Source organism: Abramis brama (assembly GCF_963993115.1).
Source record: "Abramis brama genome assembly, chromosome: 17".
In the NCBI taxonomy this organism is placed as follows: domain Eukaryota; kingdom Metazoa; phylum Chordata; class Actinopteri; order Cypriniformes; family Leuciscidae; genus Abramis; species Abramis brama.
Genome location: NC_139979.1, coordinates 23,846,626 through 23,865,844, shown reverse-complemented (window position 1 = coordinate 23,865,844; position 19,219 = coordinate 23,846,626). Strand labels below are relative to the sequence as shown.

General features: G+C 38.5%; 1 protein-coding gene across 1 annotated transcript in view; it reads left to right on the top strand.

Moving 5' to 3' along the window:
* Window positions 1-2,480: 2,480 nt before the first annotated feature.
* The window catches only part of clcn1b (chloride channel, voltage-sensitive 1b), a 40,996-nt gene continuing 24,257 nt past the window's right edge, over window positions 2,481-19,219 (top strand). The window contains exons 1-3 of the mRNA XM_084089529.1: window positions 2,481-2,582; window positions 11,272-11,491; window positions 11,603-11,734. Coding sequence (XP_083945655.1) covers window positions 2,532-2,582; window positions 11,272-11,491; window positions 11,603-11,734 — 403 coding nt within the window. The 5' untranslated portion in view covers window positions 2,481-2,531. The remainder of the gene's footprint in view (window positions 2,583-11,271; window positions 11,492-11,602; window positions 11,735-19,219) is intronic.

Below are 19,219 nucleotides of genomic sequence, written 5' to 3'. Positions count from 1 at the left end.
GAAAGAAAAAAGAAAAATTTCTTACAATAAACAAAATATACATAAACCACAAGGGTTAACAAACATTGTATGACAATGATATTTGATATTCCACTCTCTTACTAGTAAGATATAATACATTATAAAGCCGTATCAAAAATATAACAAGTAATATTTGTTAAAAACTAAACCTTTTAATAATAATATTAAAAGCATATGAAGAAATAAATACATCACTATAGAAAAGGCTTAATATCAAAATCCTCATTCAGCCCTGATGGTATTTAAAGTATAAATCCAAAAACATTCCCTTTTTTAACAATAACTTCTCATAATCACCTACTCTAAAGGGTTTTTACCTTCTCTATACTGATGTATTGTAAAGCACTGATGTTTTGGCCAACTTGTTTAAAATGACATGCTATAGGTCTACGCATATCTCCAGTCCTACGCATATCTCCAGTCCTACTATTACTACACTGTTTGCTAATGCGAGTACGTAATGGTCTAGCTGTTAATATTATTAATGCATGACAAAATGTGTGTGATTCATCACAACAAAACAACCTGAATTATTCTGTTTATACTCCCAACTCTCCCACCATATCTAGATTTAAAATGACTCGTCACCCTGAGTCACATGACCATAAATTATTAAATTACTTTAATCGTTTATGGTGGAAGGGCCCTTCATATATATATATATATATATATATATATATATATATATATATATATATATATATATATATATATATATATATATATAATGTGTGTGTGTATATGTGTGTGATATAGATATAAATATAAATAAATAATAAAAAATATATATTTTATATATTATATAAATATATTAAGTAAATATTTTACGTCTAAAGGGTTTGGCTGAAATAAAAGTTTGGGAACCCCTGCCTTAGGGAAATGTCTCTAAACATTTCGGTCTCTAGAAGCCATCCAGAATGGCGAGGGACTTGGCAGAGAGTTTATATATTCGTCAGCCTGTTAATCAGTCGTTGCTGAATCACAGCAAGAGTGTGTTATATTTTAAGTCTGTGCGGGGCTTCCGAGTTTCCTCGCTGCTGAATTAAATGCTGTTGTATTGAGTCACGTTGCCTCCCTCTACCGCCTTCCAAAACGCATTCTCACTCATCATGTTACACGGGTGCCCCCGAGAGGGTGGTGTCCTGTCAAAAAAACACCCGTGCTCGCCAGAAGGAACGAAAACAAGAAGAGGTAGAAGCAAAACGGAAATCCAGTTGGGAGGGGTTCAGGCCGGAAGATAGATGGGGAGGCATGTTGCTGCTAGTAACGGCTGAGAGCGGGATGTCGCTAATGTGAGATGAGGCGTGCGATGAATCACTCATTCACCAATCCATCTTTATAGTGATTTTTATCTGTTTATCCTCTTGCCCTCTTTAATTGATCCTTCTTAATCTATTTCCTATATCCTGAAAGTGTTTATTCTAGGGTTTGGGTTATACAGTATGTTTCCTATTGATTACAGAATGTGTTTGTGTAGATAAAATTGGTTCCCTAAAAAAAGAATTTACCATGGTAAAGTAATCGTAGTTTCCTACAGAATACCAGAGTTGCAAGTTATTAACATTGTGAAACTATAAAAAAAAAAGACAGGTTTTCCAAGACTGCAAAACATGGAAATAACAGGGAATTTCAAAAGTGTGGTTTTACTTTACAGCACTGGAAAAGTAACAAAAAATTTATAAAATCTAAGAATAAAATCATTGAAACTTTAAAAACTTTTCTTTCATACAGATAAAAAAAATGTATGCATTTATTCAAAGCAAAACTTAAATCCATTTTTAGTGCATTTTAAGAATACATTTTAGTTTTAGGTTTCCCATGGTTTTGGAAATATCGAGTAATTTATAATTAAAATAATACAATCTTAAAAGGTCCAAGTAAAGTCATGTAAATTACTATATTGTTTCTCCTAATCGGGTCTGTTTTAAAATGAAAAAAACTGATTTTAAATAATGCTCGACTCTGAAGTGATTGCAATCTCTAAAACATTTCTTAAAATCCTTATCCCGTACTCTAGAATGAGAAAAGTTATGGAAACTCATAGCTCAAAATGATTGAGAGCACAGACTTTATGTGAAAAAAACTTACTAGTTTCCCTGATTGCAGTTCTAGCTTATGCCAAATTTACTGATGCCAAGTAATGGGCAGAAACTATGGTTTAATACCACCATAAAGTTTTGTAAGCTTGTTTGTGATGTGTGTGTGTGCTCTGCACCTTCATGTGTGTTGTTGGTGTAGTGTTTTACAGGTAGGCCGACTCTCTGACCGTTTGTGGATGGTGTGCATTAGTGTTCCAGTGTATCTAATTGAAGAATCACACGTCTCAGCATTTTTCTTGCATGTGTGTGTTGCGGGTACTGTAACATAAGAGAGAAACAGCGTGTGTATTGAGTGGGGTGGTGTGTGTAACTGAATAAACGGGTAAGAGTCGGTGAGTGTATGTGTTTCATATGCTGTAACACAGGAGTGAGACTGTGTGTGTTTATTTTTGGCTCAGTGCGAGCGTGTCGATGGCTGCCGATGCGTCGCAAAGGAAAGCTCTGAGATACCAGCAAACCCTGGTCAGTCACTGTCTTTCTGTGCCTCTTTCTCTCTCCCGTTGTTTTGTTGTCTTACGCAGAGGCGTTTCGCTGTCTTGCTGTTGGTGGGTGGCTTGCTGAGGTTTGTCGTGGTCAGTCGGGTCTGTTCTAACCTAGAAACGCTTGTCTGCCCAAAATACGACTCTTTAAATAATGGGTCTCAAAGCCTTTCACTTCACTAGCCTCGGCTTTAATTGATTTTCCATTCTATTCTTAGTGGCGACACACATGGAGCTCACTGGGCTGTAATAGCACAACTCATGAATAGGTATGAGAATTGTCGTAACCTGTGTCAACACCCTGCTGATTAAAGGCAATATGTCTCGTAAACTTCCATTAGTGTCAATTCTGTGGATTTGTGCTTCCTTGTCAGATGTTTATTGGCAGAGAACCATGCTTGTGTGTTCTACTTTCCACCTTTTTGCTTTTTTAATGCTTCTCTGTCATTTTATGATTGCTTTAGGCAGCTTCAGGTTGGAACATTTTCTGTCCAAAATCTGTTTACTGGATCTCTGCAGGTCATTCGGGGTTAAAAAAGGTCTCAGGTTTCTGAAGATTCTGTAAAATATCTCGAATGCCCTTGAGGATTATTCGTAGAATTGCTTAACTAAGCAGATGTGTGGACCAAACCTCGTGATTTGTGCATATTCGTGCTAACCTACGCAGTACATCTCTGCTGCTATATGCTAGCAGAAACCTGAGCATGCAGGTTAAATATACGCCTAGCCCTCTCTGTTGGGCTGCTCTCGGTGGCTGCTATACGGCCAAGAGGAACGTATGGTCAGCTGGTCAGGTGCATTAGGCTATTTGTTAGAGTTTGGTTCCATTGGACAGCTTATTAGGAAGGCCTAAAGATTGTATTAAAGTAAAAGGAAGTCGATTGAACTCGAAAGGTCAAGTATCAAAAGCAAGTGCGAGAGAATAGTCGTAAATGTGGTGTGTGAGAAAGTGAGACGAGGGGGGTGAAAGAGCGTCAATTCTTTAGCTGTCAGTTTTGCACCGTCACAAGTCATTAAGTTCCCACACACAACCTCCCCTCAACCTTCCTTTTCTCCACCTGTCTTCCTCTCTTCTCTCACTCACGAGTTCCCACATCGATTTTCCTCTTCTGCCGCACAATATGGGAAGATCGCCAGAGCCGAGAGATTTTTTAACCTCTGTAAATTTTACGCATAAACGCATTACTGCCCCTGCCGTCCCATTTCTGTCTGTCTCGCGCACGCAGGAGATTCCTGTAGGGAAAATGATCCAGTCAGATAAAAACTCGATCAGTAGCCCTATTCATAGGCTTTATGTGAATGTTTACCTCTGTATAATCAGATTTAATATGTTGTTACCATGTTGCTGCTGAAAGAGTGTTTTTTCACCCAAGACATTACAAGTGTGTGTGTGTAGTCAGATTTTGCCAACTTGAAGGGATAATTCATGTATAAAAGAACATTCTGTTATCATTTACTCACCCTCATGCCATTCCCAGAACTGTACGACTTTCTTTTTCATGCAGATATTTTGAAGAATTTTATACAAACAAAACAAGACAAACACTGTATTGACAAAAAAAGAAAAGATACGATTTGCTTTATATGATGAACAGATTGAATTTAGGCTTTTATTCATATATTAACATTCAGTGCACACATCAGTTATGGTAAACGGAAGCTCAAGCATGTTTGCTTGACTTGCGAGAACCAATGAGGTTCATTCTCGTGTTACGCATCATGTTTGAGCTTCTGCAAGAACCAATGAGGTTCATTATCGTGTTACGCATCATGTTTGAGCTTCTGCAAGAACCAATGAGGTTCATTATCGTGTTACGCATCATGTTTGAGCTTCTGCAAGAACCAATGAGGTTCATTATCGTGTTACGCATCATGTTTGAGCTTCTGCAAGAACCAATGAGGTTCATTCTGGTGTTACGCAGCACGTTTGAGCTTCTGCAAGAACCAATGAGGTTCATTATCGTGTTACGCATCATGTTTGAGCTTCTGCAAGAACCAATGAGGTTCATTCTGGTGTTACGCAGCACGTTTGAGCTTTGAACCAATGAGCTTCTGTTTATATTCGCTGATCGATGTTTATATGTAAATAAAAACCTAAATTCAATCTGTTCATCATTTAAAGTAATTGCTTCTCTTCCGAAAATTTGGCCTAACCCCTCAATTCATATGAATTATTTTTACGATCTCTTTATGAACGTTTTGAAGCGTCAAAGTGGTAGTTGCGTAACTGTCAATGGAGGGACAGAAACCTGTCAGATTTCAGTAAAAATATCTTAATGTTTGTGTTCCTAAGATAAATGACATGAGGGTGAGTAAAAAACATGGTCCCACTTTATATTAAGTGGTGTTAAGTACTATGTACTTACATAAAAAAATAAGTACAATGTACTTATTGTGTTCATGTTGTATTGTAAAACACTTTTGCTGCTATTGAGGTGTGATACGGGTAAGGTTAGGGACAGGTGAGGTGGATTGGGTAGGGTTAAGGTGTAAGGGGTGGGTCAACTGTGTAATTACAAATGTAATTACATACATTAATTACAGCTGTAATTACATGCAGGAATTTTTAAAATGTAAGTACAATGTAAAAACATGTAGTTACACAATAAGTACATTGTATCAAATTATTAATTTCAATGTAAGTACATGTAACTACATAGTACTTAAAGCCACTTAATATAAAGTGGGACCAAAAACATTTTTTGATGAAATTCCAGCGAATTTTATGTTCCACAGAAAGAAAGAAAAAGTCAAACAGTTTTGAAACGCGAGTAAATGGTGACAGAATTGTATTTTTTGGGGGGTTAACTATCCCTTTAGTTAGGGAATGAAGGGATAGTTCACCCAAAATTAAAATTCTATCATTCTTTACATCCAAACCTTTGTGGCTTTCTTCTGTGGAACAAAAGACATTGGAATCCCAGTGACTTTCATTATATGGACAAAAACACTATTCAAATGATCTTTTTATGTGCTCCACAGAAGAACGTAACTCATACAGGTTTGGAACAAAATGAGGGGGTGTAAATGACAGATTTTTCATTTTTGAACAAACAATCCTTTTCATTTAATTTAATTCAGAACTACGCTACACTTAGGGAAAAATTGTGATGAGAAAAAAATGTGAGACGGAAGGAAGATTTTTGCTTTTGCGTTCACCTTTTGTGATGGATATAAAGTGGGAGGAGCTATATTTCAAAACTATTGCTTTTCCCTGAGAAACTGCATTCGCTCGCAACAGTCACATTCTCTCACAAAACATTTGGTTTCCCTGAGAAACTTTGCTTTTGCTTGCAAAAGCACTGAAATATAGCTTTTCCTCCCACCTCATTTCCATCACAAAAGTAAACGCAAAAGTTTAGCGAGTGAACGCAAACGCATTGAAACATAATTTTCCTCTCATCTAATTTTTTTTCACCATGCCCCTTTAGGGGATCCGTACCGAACAGTTTCTGTGAGGGTCAAGTTTAGAGTTGGAAGATGGAAAATATAATGTGCTTGATGTAAAAGAAAAGAAGTAAATGGAAAGATTCCACTATGATGGGAAAACCAATGCGTGTGAATGCTCTTAGATGATCGGTGTATTCGTTTACAGCAGTGTTTGCTTATACTAATGTTAACAGCACTACGTGTTGTTTTTAATGGTCACAGTTAAGTGATTTCACTTCCAGGTCATACAGCTGCTGATGACCCTTCTTTAGCACAGAGGCCTCTGGGAGTCTGACTGCTGAATGACAGAAATGAACAGACTGAGAGTGAAATGGTGAGAGTGGAGGAAGTGTGCAGGAGATAAAAGGGTTGTGTTTGAACTTTCACTTCATTATTAGGCAGAAATGCAAATAATAATAATGTTTTGATGATGAATTAGCATATTCCTGAGGTTCTGAGAATCGCAGACTACAGAATTCTGCAGTCTAAATCCAAGCAAGTTTGTAAACCAACTTCTTTTGCTTAAGGCTTTGTGATCTAATGAATCTGTTCAGCATTATACAGTCTTGAGTAGCCTGGTTTTTGACCATCGACACATAGTCTGGTCCACTTTTTTTATGTGCTGTTTTAAGGGTGGGTAAATTATTAAGCCGGTCTTTAAAAAAACTTGCCCAGCACTGTCTGCTTTACAGAAAATACAGAATAAATGTGCCTGAATACGTTACTTCATAATTTCTATTTGTCCAAGGTAATAAAACGGATTACTGAAAGCTGATTATTTTAAGGACAATTGACAGTTTCAAGTTTTAGCAAATTCAGTCATTATTTCTTAATCAAAAGCACTTATAATCTGAATCCAGTTTGTGAATTGGTTTCCAGGTGAATTGGCGAATACTTTTGCACTCCTTTGAAGTTGCTTAAATCTGAAATCGTCCAGTTCGATTTAAGTAGTCCATGTTAATAAAAGGACCGTGTAGAGGTGAAAGGAAACGTTAGAGATGTCACTTTACGTCACAAAGCTGATGAGCAGCAAAAAAACGCACACATCAATCAACACCATTAATGCAGGTTTAACTGAATTCAACTTAAGCACAGACGACAATGAATGATGCAGAAAACGCTTGCACGTCCAGATACCTGCAGTGGACTTCATCTGACCGCCAGACAGGATTAGGAAATCACAGCCCTGTGAATTAATAGCTGCTGACAGCCCACTGTCAACCACAAGTGCTCTGCATTATGGGTAATGTGGTTTACTTGTGCGTTAACCTACAGGACACCTCCTATAAGGCAGATACAGTTACTAATATTTGAATATTTCGTGAAGGTGAAAAGGAGAAGGAAAGGAGGAACCGAGGTACATAGCAGGTGAAAGAAAATGAAGATAGGAACAGACTGACAGAGAATAAAAGAGCAAGATGATAAGGGAGCCCATCAACACTTTTGAGACTGTTCTGAATTATGATCAGATTCTGGTGAGGTTAAACATTTTATATATTTCTTCTTTTTTCTCAGCTTAAACATTTTGGTTACTTCTTACCAAATACTGTACAGTGTTTCATAACTCTTAAATAGAAATTTGGGATGAAGGTTTATCTATATTCTAGTAGTCTCACAGAATTGAATTCCTTTTTTTCTTTTTCTTGGTGCTTTCAGTTAAAATGACTGCTTAAACAAAAACAATGTATGACGTAACAAAATATATGTATGTTAATTTTCTCATTATGTCAACTGCTAATACCAAATTGAAATATACCAACACTAAATAATAATTAACATTATCACATATTAATATTAAAGTAATTATATTAATATACCAAGTTGAAATGTGTGTGCAATGGCTGAGCACCCATGGGAAGACACAAGATATTCTCCATTCATTTTAACCAATCAAAAAAATCGATTGCTAATCACCCTCAAATGAAAGCAAGAGCTCCCTCATTTGATACTGTAATAATATCATATTGGCAAAAATTATTTGGCAAACGCTCCAGTTCGTATTTTTGCTTGTGCTTTGGAGATTGCAAATGTTTCTATTTACAACGTGTTTTTGCAGCGGTGAGCAATGTAGCCAATCACAGACATGTTTGTTTATCTCTTGAATGCAATGGCCAGCCAGAGGTGTTTAATGTAGTCCGAATCCAGTTTTTTCCAGTGCCGATTTCTGCACGCTCGCAAATCCTCTCATTAACAAACGAAGTGTAGATACAATGTTAGTAAGAGATTTATTGTTCAGCGTAGACAACTTTATTGATCATAACGGAACTTTGTGAGATTGCGATTAACTGAGATGAGTGACGGCTTTTTAGTGATTATTAAGGGATCGCTCTTTGCGTGCTTTCGAGTATTTGGCTGGTAATGTATTTCCACTTGAAAGTTTGCAAGTTTTCTTTCTTTTTTTTTTTTTTGATTGTAAAGGTCTTGTCTATGTGGAATGGTATTTGTAAGAGTGAATATCGAAAGACGAATTGTGGGATGAAGTGTGGGCTCCCTCCGACAGAACCATAAATCTGTGATTGTGTTAATTATTATTTAGATACTGTATGACCAGTGTGTCTTGATCTCCTGATCAGTCTGTCAGTGAATGGGTCAGATTATATTATTATACTTACACACACGCTCATACACACGCACTGACCAGCATAACTGTGTTTTAATTAACTCTCAAAGTCACTATGTCCTTCAATGCTTGCGTCTGTTAGCAACTTTCACTCTCTCTACTCAGCCTGTCTTCCTGTCTTTCTTACTTTCTCTTGATTTTTTTTTTTTTTTGTGTGTCTCAAATCCTCCTATACATTATATGGTCAAATTCAAATCACTTTAAAGAATCATTTTATTAATTTCAGTTGTTTGGCGAAGACATCATCTGATCTGTGCGTTTTGTCAGGCCCAATGAGTTTTAGGCCACGGTTGTAAAGTTAAGCCTTCACTGTGGAAATCAGTTAGAGGAATGAAGAAAACAGGTGTTTGAGAGAGAAAGAGAGCGAGAGAGAATATGTTGTCCTAAAGTAAATGTTTTTCTGTTCCGGAAAAGTCTCTCTCACGCTGTCATCCTGTATAAGTCTATTGACTTTTTGTAAAATTGAAGAGTCAATGATAGAGTCAGCCTTGGGTCTTCTCTATATCTGACGCACACTCTAGTATCTTATCACAGTAATGTAATAAATGAGAAAGGAATTAAAAGACAAAGCTTGTCAAATATTTTATTCAGTATACTTCTTATTCTGTCAGTTTTTTTCACTCCGGGTTTTAGTTAAATCACCTGTTGCCCGAGGGTGTGTGTGTGTGTGTTCAAGTGTAGTGTATAAATGCTGCTGGATAGTGTGAGATGCTCTGTGGAAGAATGTAAAATCTCTATACAGTATGTTCAAGACTGCAGCTACACAAGAGGTGGGTATGCATTAGTCTCTATTATAGATGCATTTTATAAAAAAATCTTGCATTCTTGTTCACTTTCATTTGTTTCATAACCCTTATTAATTAGGGTCACACTTTATTTTAAGGGGAAATAGTTACATTGTACTTTACTTAAGTTAACGTTGAATTAAACGTGTAACTACGTCACCTTAAAATAAAGTGTTACCCTAATTAGTATTACTTTCAGTAATTACTTATTAATTATTAAGATGACATTAACTTTAATGAATATATTAATAATCATAATATTTAAGATTATATATGCTTACATATATTTGTAGACAATATTTTGTGATAGCACAAATATACAGTGTATTTTATATATTGTATTTTGTGTGTATATATATATACATACAGTATATACACACATACATCATACCTTAGTTGCCATTAACATTGTTTGAGTCTGACTACTGGTTTACTATATAATAATTGTTAATGAATAGATTATTTTGTTTAAATCGCTGTCAATTGTTAGTGAAAGAGAATTACTTTAATTTGTGTGTTGAAATTAATATACATTCTGGTCCACATTTTTCCGTGTTATTACAACTTCCAGAAAAGTTCAAAATTTGTTCTTGGATTCTACATTTAGATAACATTTTAAGTAATAAAGAATACTGTATTTTACATGTAACCTATTTGTATAATTTAGCTATCATCAAATAATTGTTTCGTTGACTGGTAAAGCTATTGAGTTTTTTTTTTTAAACAAGTTAAATCCCCCCAAATGTTTGTTGGCCATTCACGATGCCATTCATTTAATTCTAACATGCTTTTATTAATTTATATATTTATTTATCACATTTTACATATTGAACTAAATGTATCAAATACACTGAATATTTTGAGTCGTACATTTATATTGAGCATTTCTTGTTTTTGAGTGTGCATGAGGGGGCTGAATCTGATCCCTTCAGTCTCGCACCATGTGGGGTCTGTGCTGCTCCAGAATGTGTGTATGTAGGCGTGTGTATTGGGTGTAATGGAAGGAAGGAGAAGAATGTCTTCGTGGATCACTTCCTCCTTTACTGGCCAATAGCCAGAGTGTGGTCTATCCTGATTGACAGCTCAATATTTGTGCATTTGTATACTTGTGTAGTCGCAATGAAATCAGAATTGATAATTATTATTTTTATATGGCCTCAATTTAATTTGCAACGGTCACTTTTAATGTTCCAGTCAATTTCTGATGGAAAAAAATCAAGTCTAGCACTACTTTTTTTTCTTTTTCTCATTCAATAAGCCACATCAAAATAGGGAAGAAAAATTGGAAACAATTTCTGGTCCATGCCGACTTGAATCTGTTCTTTCTTTCTTCTGGGGTGTTTGGCATTTATTTGTTCGTGCAATATAGTTATACAGTTTGAGGGCTAAATTTTCGGGGTGAATCTTGTGTGTGTCGGTGCACTGTATGATTGAGAGTATCTCGGGGGAGCGCTTTTTCCATTCTGCCCTGTTCGACAGCCTGACTATTTCTGTCTGACACATACAAATGACTGTAACTCACCACCACACACACTTACATTGATTCACTTCACATTCCTACTTCTACAAGTATTCACATGCACACAATCACACTGAACTAATGAGCACTGTGAAAGTTGTGTGAAATCAGGACTTCTGTGTAACAAAGGATTTTTCACTACTGAATTGCAATATCTATATCATCAAGACTATTTACACATATTCTCAATTTTGCATTTTCACTGCAGTAACAGCAGATTTGACCTCCATTGATTTTCTTCACTTTGCTGATCAATGTAGGCTAAGTGTCATTTTGTCATTTCTGTTCTTGGTAGAAAACCGCGTTCTGTCTTTTTCAGCTGTACGGGGAATACCGGGAGCAGCTGGGTAATGTTGCCAGACGGGAGGCCACACGTCTGTTGACTGAAAGGCAACGGAAGAGGCATGCCGGCAATGCCAAGGCAACCAGGAGAGGCCATGGCCGAGCACATCATGCCAGCCTGGATGTGGGGCCCATGACACCAGGTTTAAGCCCCTCCTCCTCTATAAAGAAGCCACGCCCCTATTCCAAATGCCAGGGTGAGTGACAAAAAAACCCTCATTCTGGTTACCTAAAAATTACATGCACTGTTCTAAAGTGCAGGTAAAATATCTAGTGTGAATAGCCATTAGAATGTGTTTGCTTTGCAGACTGTCTGGGCCGTATCCAGAGGTATATGGTGACAAAGCTGGGGGAGGACTGGATCTTCTTGGTTCTTTTGGGTCTCACTATGGCTCTGGTTAGCTGGAGCATGGACTATGCCAGTGCCAAGAGCCTACAAGGTATATCACAGTATATGCCTATTTGATGACACTTAGGGTGCTTTTACACTAGCACTTTTGTTGCGGACCCACCAACCGTGCCCGAATCTACCTATAAAGGGTGGTCTGGGGTACAGTTCATGTGAACTCCGATACGGTTCGCTGCTGATTTGAACGCAGTTGTACTAAATCGCGGAAGTGAACCGCTATTGATACCGTATGATTCAAAAGAAACTGTGTTTTTCTGTGTTCTCTGACTCTCTCACTTTCCTGACAAGGGTGACAGATGCACTGCAAGCAGAGAGAATGTGAATTTCTCATTTGTGCTCGTTGTTAGCAGAAATGGACTCCCGCCGCCTTAAAGCGACAGTCCGTAACTTTTTTTGTGTTTAAAATTTACAAAATTGATATAATAAGCGAGTACATCATGAATCCATTTTCCAAAACGTGTTTTTGTCTTATCCTGAATCACTACTGTATACACCTATAATAAGTGTTTAATTTTCAGACTATTTTAGACTGGTTCGGGTCGTACCACTGCGGAGTAGCCTAGTACCTGCGTGACTCGTCATAGACATAAACAGAGAGAAGTAGCTCCGGCTACAATGTTCTTCCGCAAGACACATACAGTCCTGTTTATTAACCGCTAGAGCACCAAAAGCTACGGACTGCAGCTTTAAAGGGGAACTGAAACGAAATAGGAAGTAAAGATGATATAACAGATGTGTTATCATTGTTATTTGTGGTAGGACACTTAAAACTGCTGAAGTAGTTACAGGGGGGGGGAAACAGTGATATTAGTTTGTTGTTTTGTTACTAGGGCGCAGCCATCTTGAGCTTCAACGGTCCGTGACGTCACTGGCATGATAGGCTACCTTGACAGCTCCAGCAAAATGGCATCTCAAGAGCATAACAGATCGAGAGGGGGGTCTTATTGCATTGCAAAAATTGTGATCTGTCCAAGCGAATATAACACCTCCGATGCCATCAAGGGGCAAATAACCTGTTTGCAAAATGACTGTGGCATAAATGTGACCATGGCGGGTCCTGTAAACAAGTTCCTCTCACCTCTTAGTTGTTATTGTGATGTTCACTTTCACCGCAGATCACCTTGCTAAATTAATCCGACATCGAGGATGCTATCCAATATAAGCAATATCCATCGACGACACCCGCAAGATACTTGTTAGTGTGATTTCAGCCGCTTTCAAACTGTGTATGAGAGACGCGGTGGCGCGCCTTGCCAGTTTAAATTTGACGAGCGTACACGTCTAAACGCAATCTTCTCTTTATTGTCTTATTCTATGTGTATCAGTATATTCTAGATTTTTCCCTAATTACTGTAGTTCTTAAAGTGACAACAGTCTATATAAGAATCATGTTGCAATCTCTGCCTCACTCTGGTGGCTTGTTAGAAAAAACGCGTATGTGTGACGTAGTGGGCCATGTGGGTTTCCGTAGTGTAAACAAAGTGTAGCGGGGGAATCAGTCTAAGTTTACGTGCCAATGTAGTAGTGACGCAGTCTATGTTCCAGTTAAATGCTAGCAAGCAAAGTGCCTTTTATGCCCATGAACGTGTACCACTGTGAGTAATAAAGCCCGAGTTCATTGCTGCAATGATAGGCTCACTCAGCCGACGCCTCACTGTTTTGTGCTTCGGCTCTGTTAGCCCGGACCACTAGACGTAAGTTACCTGCCATGAGCCAAGTTATTATGTTGAGACCAGCTAGCTCCCAACTACGGTTCGGAGCGTGGAATCTGTAAGGGTAGCAATCAGTATACGGTTCATTCATACAGTGAGGAATATGCAGTTTGATTATTTCATTTGCTGATTCAATTTCTTACTCAAATGCTGTTTTTAGTGTTAACTTATACAGTTAAAAAAATGTGTACAGTCAAAATCAGTCAGAGTAGCAGTAGAGTAGCCTGACATAACGTTAGTAGCCTACAGCGGTACCATGCCAGTGACGTCATCGAACACGGCTGCGCTCTGATAACAACAAATGTAAATTTCAGTATTGGGAAAAACTTCATGTTTTGTTTTAAATATTATTTTTGAATTAATTTGTTTACTATTTTAATAACCAACATGTTATTGAGTTATATTTTGTTCGTTTCAGTTCCCCTTTAAGAACATTTGCAGTACATTTGTGGCAGATAGACGCAAGTGCTGTTATGTGCTGATGCTTTGGAAACAAAATCAAAGGTTCAAAACCAATATGTAAAAGTGAGGTGAGTAACCTCAGTATGCATTTTAAAGCCTTCCCCTGCGTCGCCTTTACCTATCAAACTAAACAGCTCCTGCTTTGTTGATGCAAACGTATCTCGGTTCGGAATCAAACAATACAGTGTGAACACAATCCAGCGGAGGTGGTGGGAGGGGAGAGCAATCGAACTCTGGTTTGGACCAGAATTTTCAATTCGGTGCATCCCTATTTATAATGTTATATAATATTTGTATTTCAAATAAAAGCTTTTTTTTCTTTCTTTTTTTTACTTTCTATTTATCAAAGAATCCTGAAAAAAATGTATCACACATTTTCTTTCCGCAAAAATATTAACAGCACAGCTGTTTTCAACTTTGATAATAATAAGAAATGTTTCTTGAGCAGCAAATCAGCATATTTGACTGATTTCTGAAGGATCATGTGATTGAAGACTGGAGTAATGATGCTAAAAATTCTACTTTGCCAACACAGGAATTACATTATTAAGTTGGTTTAAATCTTAATAATATTTCACAATATAAATATTTCACAAAATGTTTACTGTATTTGGAATCAAATATATGCAGCCTTGCTTAGCATAAGAAACTTCTTTTTAAAACCATTTTAAAAATCTTACCAACCCAAACTTAAAAAAAAAAAAAAAGTGTGTATTCTCAGATATGTATGTAAATGTTTATGCATGTATGTATGACGTATTGCATAATCCGGCGGTCTTTTGCTGATAATTAAACGTGAATTTCTCTGTCCAGGTAACACGAGTAAACATTGCTCATTTACATTGACTACCGACACTAACAATTCAAAGCGTTTTGAAAGTTACACTTCAATGATACACTATGACACCACGTAACAATCAAATGAAGTATAAACACAATAAAGTATAAAGTATATGGAAGCTGCTCTTGCCAGTCTCAGAGCTTCAATTACTGAGAGCAGGGCAGTCTCAGTTGAGTGTCTGCTTTTGAAACCAGACTAATTGTTGTCCAAGAGATTGTTCTGTATAATGGGCCTTTCACACAGGACGCTTGTTGCTGGGTTCAGCGTTGCCCTTCAGATACAATGCGATTTGCGCTGCGCTATTACGTAGGCAGAGTTTTAAAAACTTTTAGCGGAGCTCTATTACCTCTGTTGTTCCTCCTTTCGGTCAGCAGCAAACAATGTATCTGTCCCGTTCTACATTTATAATGTTACAAAAGATTCTATTTCAGATAAATGCTGTTCTTTTGAACTTTCCATTCATAAAAGAATCCTGAAATAAAAATGTAAATAACGGTTTTCAACAGTGATAATAATTATAAATGTTTCTTGAGCATCAAATCCTCATAAAATACTGATTTGTGAATACAGCTTTCCTGACGATGTCCCTATACGACCTCAAACTTGTATCGTACAGCTCAGGAAATTCCGACACACACAGTACTAGCCGTTCATCCATTTTGATTTCCGTGCTTGTTTGGACACCCCGATTCTATTGGCCGCGCTGGTAATCGTCACAGAGCGCAGCGGCAAAAGTTGAACTATTTTGAACTTTGACCGCGGCGTGCGCGTGAGCACGCCAATGATGCATGGCGCAAGAAGTCTCTCCAAAGAGTTATAAAGACTGCAGAGAGAATCATTGGGACAAACCTCACACCCATGACCAAACTGTACACAGAGTGCTGTAAGAAGAAAGCTCAGTCCATACTTGGTGACATTCATCACCCAGCTCACTCACTTTTGAAGCCCAGACACAAAACCTACAGCCTGAGACATATAAGAGCGGACAGTATCATCACACATAAAACACGCTTCTATAACAGCTTTTATCCAGCAGTGGTGAGACTAATGGCTAACTCATAGAAATAGGGTATATATGGTATATATGGCTAGCAAGCACTGGGGCACTGTTTATTTATTTATTTAATTATTTATTTATTTAATATATATATATATATATATATATATATATATATATATATATATATATATATATATACTTTTTTGACTCGGATGGGTGATGCAGTACAATTCCTATGTATGTGTACAATTCTTTTTGTGCTCTGCTAATGGTAAATAAAACTTTGAACTTTGAACTTGAAGCCACTGAGATGAATGGGTTTTATAGCGTAGCGCCGCACATACCGCGTCCCGTGTGAAAGGCCCATAAGGAAGGAAGAGATCTGGTTGAAAACAACTCGTTCAAGTGTTTTCACAACGAATGGAAGAGATACCGGTCTGTATTTTCCAGATGTGCTGGATTTAGAGTGGGTTTCTTAAGCAGTGGGGTTACCCGAGCCTGCTTAAATGCTGTGGGAAAGGTACCAGTGTGAAGAGAGGTGTTTATGATGTGTGTGAGTGTGGGTACAACTGAGGATGAAATGGCTTGAAGTAGGTTAGTGGGAATAGGATCAAGCGGACAGGTGGTAGGGCGATTGGAAAGGAGGAGTTTGGAGACTTCTGCCTCTGAAAGTAGAGAGGAGGAGGGTAGAATGTGTGTGTTAGCTGGTAAAATGTGTGTTTCAGTTTGTGGATTGGTAAATTGGCCGCTGATGGTGGTTGTTTTATTTATGAAGAATGTGGCAAAATTGTCAGCTGTTAGGGTTGATGAAGGAGGAGGGTTGAGAAGAGAGGAGAAGGTTTTGAAAAGCAAGCAAGAGTCAGAAGAATTGTTAATTTTGTTGTGATAGTAAGTCATTTTAGCAGTAGAGATATTAGCAGAGAAGGAAGAGAGGAGGGATTGATAAAGACCAAGGTCAGTAGGATCTTTCGATTTGCACCACTTCCTCTCTTGCACCCCTGAGTTTAGAACGATATTCACGGAGAACATCAGATAACCAGGGGGCAGAGGGTGTGGTGCGGGCTGGCCTGGAGGAAAGGGGGCAGAAGTTGTCCAAGCAGGGTGTTAAAGTGGAGAAAAGAGTATCAGTTGCACTATTAGTATCTAGTGTTGAAAGCTGATCGGTGGAGGAAGTGTGGATGAGACCAGAGAGGATAGGCGAGAGGGTGAGAGTGAACATAGGTTTCGCCGAAAGGTGACCTGTGGAGGAGTGTGTGTTGTGTTCTGAGGCAGGTTGAGAGTGAGGAGGAAGTGATCTGAGGTGTGCAGTGGAGTGACCAGTGTATGGTCAGTGGAGCAGTAGCGCGTGTTAATAAGGTCCAATTTGTTACCTGATTTGTGAGTAGCCGCAGTAGATACTCGTTTGAGGTCGAATGAGGCAAGCAGAGTGTGGAAATCAGCAGCCTGAGGTTTTCTAGGTGGATGTTGAAGTCTCCAAGAACTATGAGAGGAGTATGGGAAGGATGAGAGTAGCACATCAAGGCTCAATCCCAATTCTATTTTATACCCCTTCGTCTACCCCTAACCCTTCGCCTACCCCTTACCCTTGCCCCTTGAAACAGAGTGGCAAGGCGTAGGGGTGAAAATATTCCCCTAAGAAATGGGACACCACTACTACACCGTTACACGTCATTATACGTCGTCGCTAGCGCCTACGTCACAGGAGACGCGCCAATGTTTATCACACACTTCCAAGATGCAGTCGTCAGCTGTAGTCATCTCAATTGAGTGGGTTACAGCTATTTTTGTGCATTTTTCTTCTGAAGTTCGTAGAAAACAACAGATAGTGTTGCGGGACTATCGTTAACGAACTTAGAAGATTTTTTTGCAAACGTTTCTTTGAAGAACATGACCGTAAATATGAACACAAGATTGAATGTGACATAAAGAAAATGATTATTAGCAGCCATGTTGCCTCTGTAGCCGGTGTATGCAGGTACATTTCTCATACCCCTTCGTTTGAAGTGAAAAATCTTCGTTTCAAGGGCTATCTGGCCCTTCCCCCTACCCCTCCAACCAAAAGAGAATCGAGACAACCCTACCCCTTCACGGGAACGTGCAAAACGGAGGGGTAGGGCCAAGGGGTAGGGGCCAAGGGGTAGGGGCAAGGGGTGAATTGGGATTGAGCCCAAGCTCCCCCAAGAAGCTGCCACCTGGGGGACGATATACAACTACAAGATGGATTTTTATAGGGCTAGTGATGGTAATTGAATGTGATTCAAGTGAGCTGTTGTCACACAGAGGTGGTAAATGATCAAATTTCCAATCATTTGAGATGAGCAGACCAGTACCTCCACCCCTACCAGTCAGGCGGGGGGGGGTGTCGAAAGTGAAGTTAGTGGAGAGGGCAGCCGGTGTGTCAGTGTCCTCTGGTCTGATCCAGGTCTCAGTCAGGGCCAGCAGGCTGAGACCTGAATCTGAATGACTAGAAATAGATGTAATTAAATCAGCTTTGTTTACAGCGGTCTGGCAATTCCAGAGACCAATAGGAAAAGAGAATATAGTACTAGAAGACACCGGAAAGGTACGCAGGTTGTTTGGATTGGACTGCCTCAGATGTGTGATATTTGATTTACATATGTTAGTAATAGTAGGGATTTGAAAATACATAGTGTAAGAAAGATCAGATGAAAGTTGTGTAGAAGAGAAAGGAAACAAGAAAATTAAATAAACAACAAGAAATTAATACTCAAGTGCCTTGTCAGTGTCCTTGCTCGGTGGAGTCCCACGGGTTGAGTCGTTGGTCTTTACACTCTTCGTCTTCACACGATGAGGGCTGCCGCGTGCACTAACCTATTTTATACACTTAATACCTCGTTATTGAATACAGCAGGCCACGCCCTACTATTTAGCCAAGCGAAACTCAAAAGTCACGACCATAGACTGTAAAAAATAGGTCACGAGTCACGACACATAATCAAATGCCACGCGGGCGCGCGTTTTACCAGACAGTAAATAAACAAAGTTTCCTAGCAACAAAGAGCCGCGCTAAAATCTAACGTTACTGGGAAACAGACATCACAGACTGATGTTCTCTCCTGTTGTTCGACTGCTTCTTCTAACAAGTAAGTTACTAGCAGATGGGCTTTTGCCACGCCCTACTATTTAGCCAAGGAAACTCAAAAGTCACGACACAAACAAATGCCATGCAGGCGCGCGTTTTCGCGTCCGAAATTTTCGCACGTTAAAAAATAAATACGACCTCTCACGTTATGTCAATCACGCTTGTACACTGCATCCGAAACTTTCGTCCGTAAAAAAAAAATTAAAAAAATTCTGCATTTTTCGCATCCGAAATTTTGAATGGTGTTTTAACAATTCAGAGCCACCGAATCACGAAAGCGAAAAAACGCATGCGATAATTTCGGACTCAGTGTGCAAGGGCCTTAACAAGTACTAGCAGACTATTTAAATAATTAACCCTGTAAAGCCTGACATGAAATAATAGTCCACATTTCCTGA